Source organism: Triticum aestivum, chromosome 3D (assembly GCF_018294505.1).
Source record: "Triticum aestivum cultivar Chinese Spring chromosome 3D, IWGSC CS RefSeq v2.1, whole genome shotgun sequence".
Classification (NCBI taxonomy): domain Eukaryota; kingdom Viridiplantae; phylum Streptophyta; class Magnoliopsida; order Poales; family Poaceae; genus Triticum; species Triticum aestivum.
In genome coordinates, this window is record NC_057802.1 from 16,062,893 (window position 1) to 16,068,114 (window position 5,222).

Here is a 5,222-nt window from a genome sequence, read left to right on the forward strand (position 1 = left end):
GCAGCAGCAGCATCAACATGGCCAGCCATTCCACAACAAAAAACTGTTACCATCAGAAAAATGCAGGAAAACTACGGAGAAAGTATCCGGTGGAAAACCAAGTCACGATGACAACTCCATATAAATCACATTTTGGAGTTGATGTAATTTGATATTTCAAACCCATGTTCATTCTTGAGGCAAGATAGAACAAGAAGTATGCAGGAACAGCGATGCTACGCGTTTTGCCACTATTCATCCATTGCTGGATATGGTTTTTTTTATATCTCTCAAGTGAATTTTATTTGTTTCACTTGCTTTTTCACATGTTTGTAGAACATCACTTCTCCAGCATAATATATACTCCAGAACTGAAACATACCTTGTCCAGGGTGTTTGTTTCCAGAATTTCTAGGACATTTGAAACATACCTTGTCCAACGTACTCCCACCCGGATTTATATTTTCTCCAAACCACTATGGACTCTGGGAGCAGAAACAGCATCAAGCCCTATGTATATAACAACAAACAAACCCATCATGCTGCCGAAAAGGGTACAAGCCCCTTGATTTCACCGCATCCCAGAGGAACAAAGCTAAATAGACAACCTTATTATTTCCACCTACCAGACTGAGACTCAAACAGCACACCGCTAACTGTCGTAAACACACAACAAACATCTTTCAGCAGAATAAACAGATGGGAGGGTTAAGCCTCAACACTTTCTACTACACTTCACATTGCTACAGAGACGGAAAGACCGCGCTCGCACGCACGAGCTCAGTCCTTCTTGAGGAGATCCTCCGGCTCGCGGAGGGTGCCAAACAGCCAGTCCATCCACACGGTGTAGTGGCCATAGTTGTGCCGGTACGTCGTGTGGTGGATGGTGTGGTAGCCGGCGCCCATCACCGGCCAGATCTTGCCGTGGATGCAGTCGTGGATGTTTGCCGTCCACACCGCCTCTATGAATAGGAGAGCAATGTGCGTCCTGAAGTGCATCGGGAGAAGGAACAGAGCAATCACGTGCGATATGGCTTGCAGTATCCCGTCCAATGGATGGAATGCTAGTCCTGGAAGGAACAAAACGCGTAGATTAGAGCTGTCCCTAATGAAGAGGCAATTCTATTTCTACCCGTCAGAGGGGCAAAACATTAGACTAAAGAAGCCCAGTGTGTACCGCTTTCTGAATAATTACTCCGGAGTAAAAATAAACCATTATACTCAAGTATACTGAAATACAGACAGCGTCATAAGAACAATTATAAGCAAGGGATTAATATTTATCAGCAATGTATTAACGTTTCACAAGAAGAAGAAATAGGAACGCTAACATAAGCTAAGCCCGTTATCTAGAAACCTTGTTCATCACTGTTACAACGAAGTTATATACTCTAGCACATCTAGCACAGAAGAAGAAAATAATCAACAGCTCAATAAGAACTTACCAGCAAATGGTGATAGGGTATTCTCCTTGTTGTAAATGTGGTGGGTTGCATGTAGGTGCTTGTATAGTGGCTTTATGTCATGCAACTCTCTGTGCATCCAGTAAATTCCGAACTCCACAAAGATGAGATATAGAGACACATAGATAATGTACATAGGCCAACCAACTTCGCTGATATGAAAGAAACACCGTGTCCATCCACTCTCAATCATGTGCTCAGATACGGACGGAAGAGCACAGTAGAAAGGCATAGCCTTTGATGCAACAATTATTTGCTTCTTCATAGCTTCTACTGTAGGGACAGCATCTGCATCAAATAACATAATGTTTCAGCAACACGTTCTATAAATCCTTATCAAATACACCTATACACAAGGTTTTAAAATTAGTCGAATAAATCCATAGGACGATCAGGAAAATCGGGCAGAAGTGAAGTGCGTATAAATGTGGCACTTACTGGTCATTTGGAGTTAAAGAATGAAGAATAACCATATAAATAAATTTATCTTACAAAGTACTTTCATAACATGCAACATTTGGCAGATAATTAAGATTCATAACTAAAATGCATTGGAGGATATGGAAGGTCAAAAATGATTTACATTTGTGAGCAGAACAAAAAAATAAATGGCATTTCAATCTAATTAGACCTCAGCCAGCAATTAAGGGGGTGAGTCACAAACTTATAAATAAATTAAGGTTTTTATAAGTGATCTGCATGAATCTTGTGTTTTGATTGGGCCTGCAGGCCAATTTTCGCAGTAGTTAGCTCAGGCTGGTAGAGAATTATTTTATTTCCATGAACCTGTTTGGGTCACACTCACCTGACAATGTTGTGTTATCAGTTTAATTGCGAAATGAAATTGGGAGCAGAGATCTCCTAATCTAGAAAAAATGATCTGTATGCAGCAAACATTAAAATTAAAATCTAAGGCACCATTTGGTTCTGGCAAATGTCCTACAACCAAAACCATGCCAGCACTGCAAAATGTTGACATGACGTTTAAAAGAAAGCTCTGCTTCCAGACTACAACACACTAAATCGCATCAAATGAAAAATATATTACAGTGATGATGAACAAACAAATTGGACTAGCAGCTTTGCTTGCACAGAACAGTATCATGTAGCAAAATGGAATTCAATTTCCAAAGAAGCAGAGAATCCAGCTGAAAGAGTTCTATTCCAGGTGTCTCGTACCCAAGGAAAACAAAAAGCATCTTGGTCCCATAGGAAGATCAAGTCAACAATCGCTAGACAATAGTGTGCACCAGAGAAGATAGGGTGCCATATCCTTTTTGTTAGTGTTTTCTGAATGAGACACCCTGCCTTTCTTTAGCTGTGAATTAAATTATGAGTTTTTGTTCGAGAAGATAGGCTGCCATATCCTTTCCACTGTTTTCTGAAAGAGACACTCTGCCTTTTTTTAGCTGTGAATTCAATTATGAGTTCTGCTCGAGTGGTCCAGAACATGGGTGCACCGAAAATATCATGCAATTATCTCCATAAAAGATGCAGGCCGTGGACAAACATCAACCATACAGGTCCCCCATCTATTCATAGTACCGGAAGGACGAGCTGTCTAGTATGAGCATATGCATGATTGCAAGGTCCTGGACGTTTTACTAAATGCCCAGGAGAAAGCATAACAAGAAGTACTATTTGTAGTTCTGTAAAATAGAAATAAAGTATATTTTCCTATCATATCAATGCCTTCTTTTTGGAGTTGGAGGAGTATTTAAGCATAAGCAAACACGGAAATTGACGGGCTGACAGAGACGTCCATTTGTTACAATGTGAATGAGCCCATGAAGAGTATGAGCCTATGCCCGATTGCAAGGTCCTTGGACATTTCAGAAAAATGCCCAGGACAGAGCATAAATCAGCAAGTTGTAGCTGTACTACTGTACTCCCTCCGTTCCAAAATAGATGACTCAACTTTATACTAACTTTAGAGGGAGTAGTATTTAAGCACAAGCAAACACGAATATTGCCAGGTCGACAGAAACTTCCATTTGTTGCCATGTGATTGAGCTAAGAAGCCGGCAAAAGTAATCAATTAAATCATGATGCAATCTGGCAAGGCATTATAAAAACGCCCTGAAAACGTTGGCAGTCTAAGCATACATCAGCCACTGAAAAATGTTGGTTGTCTACATCCACGAGTAACGTGCAAGCTCTCTTTTATCGCTCTCATCTAACTTGATTCGCGATCTGACCAAGGACAGGAAGAGCAGATGTCGACTGACCGGAAGAAAATAGCATTTAAATGCAGCACGAATCAAAAGGCATACTTCTTTTAACAGCTTGGTTAATTATGCATCCATGCTATGCTACACACCTCAACCAAGCAGTGATAAAACAGGAGGTTTGGTTCAACAAGCAAATACCAGCTCGATCAAGCAAGAAGCTGCTTATTAGTGCTTGAAAAAACAGCAGGAATGGACTCCTGCATCTGTTATGTAGAGACCAATGCAGTGATTCCTTCGGTATTCAGGCGATCTATTCGACAGAGAAATATCTGTTCAGTGGATCTTCGTGACCATCGACGAGCCAGCAGACAAATCCAAGATGTGACCCCAAACCCACCAGACTGAGAGGTAGGAGTTGAGCCAAGGCCGAGCACCTGGTGGATAAATCACCACCAAGCCCCCCGAATGGTGAGCAGTAAGTTCCAGACGGAACGCTGATAATTGGGGATCGAGAAGCGGCGGCATTCCTTTCCCTCACCAACCAATCAAACCTCTCGCCGTCATTTTCTTGCCTCACGGGACCAGTGAGGCCGAAGCCCAAATCCCTTTCACGGAACACACTTAATAATCCAACTAAATCCTCGGAGAAGAAGAGCCAATCAATCATCAGGAGGGAAGGGGGGAGAGGAATTAATACTGCTGCTAGGATTCTAGGACGGCATGCGGGGGAGGGGTTGAAGAAAGGCGGGACCTTTGGGGATGTAGGCGTTGCGCTTCCAGTAGTAGATGACGAAGCACCAGAGGAAGCCGGTGGCGAAGTAGAGGAGGTAGCCGCCGATGCAGTTGCGCAGCCAGGAGCGGAGCGGGTGCGGCAGCGCCCGCCACCAGCCGCCGCCGCCCGGCACGACGGCGCTGAGGAAGATCTCGTTGTACCACTCCGTCTCCTCCCGGAACAGCCCCCAGTAATCCTGCCCCGCCGCCGCCGCCGCCGCCATTGCCGGCAGCCCGTGGGTGTGTCTGGTCTGGTGGGTGGAAAACGTGGGGGGAGGGATGCTCGGTGGCTGCGGGGTGGGGTTTTAAAAGGCAGGGGGGATGCGATCTGCACACTACCACCGCGGCCGCATGTGCGCAGGTGGAGCGGGGGGTCGCGTCCCCGTCCTTTGTGTTGCCCGAAGGAGGGCGTGACAGAAATGCCGGCGACTCAGGGGCGCTGGATCCATGCCGTGGGAATCATCGGCCGGCACTCTTTCTCTTAAAAAAAATTAAAAATGAATTGTTAGGTACCCATTCGATTTCAAGCTTGACGGCTAGCTAAAATTTGATGAATCATATCGGTACGACATCGTCCTCGTCTTATACACCGACATGGACGCCCACGCGACATGGTAACCGTCGACATTATGGTTATAAGAAAGCATGGTTGTAAGATACCGTAGAACGGTTGTTCTGCGGTTCTCGATTCAAAAGAAAAGAAAGCACAACTATGTAGTAGGAAAAAAATAATACTTTTTACTATATGTGTAGCCCTATCGATTTGTTATTCTCGATGTCGAGAGTCGATGGTCAAGAATACTTCTATTTACTCCTAACACATGTCCCAGAATATTTT

The 5,222-nt window shown here is 44.0% G+C and overlaps 1 protein-coding gene across 1 annotated transcript; it reads right to left on the reverse strand.

Annotated features, from left to right (window-relative positions):
• Positions 1 to 522: 522 nt before the first annotated feature.
• On the reverse strand, positions 523 to 4,689 carry LOC123076056 (delta(7)-sterol-C5(6)-desaturase; the record flags this gene model as incomplete). Its single annotated transcript, XM_044498503.1, has 3 exons — positions 523 to 1,049; positions 1,425 to 1,730; positions 4,365 to 4,689. Coding segments are annotated over 3 exons (921 nt in total), but the record flags the coding sequence as incomplete, so codon positions are not given.
• Positions 4,690 to 5,222: the final 533 nt, after the last annotated feature.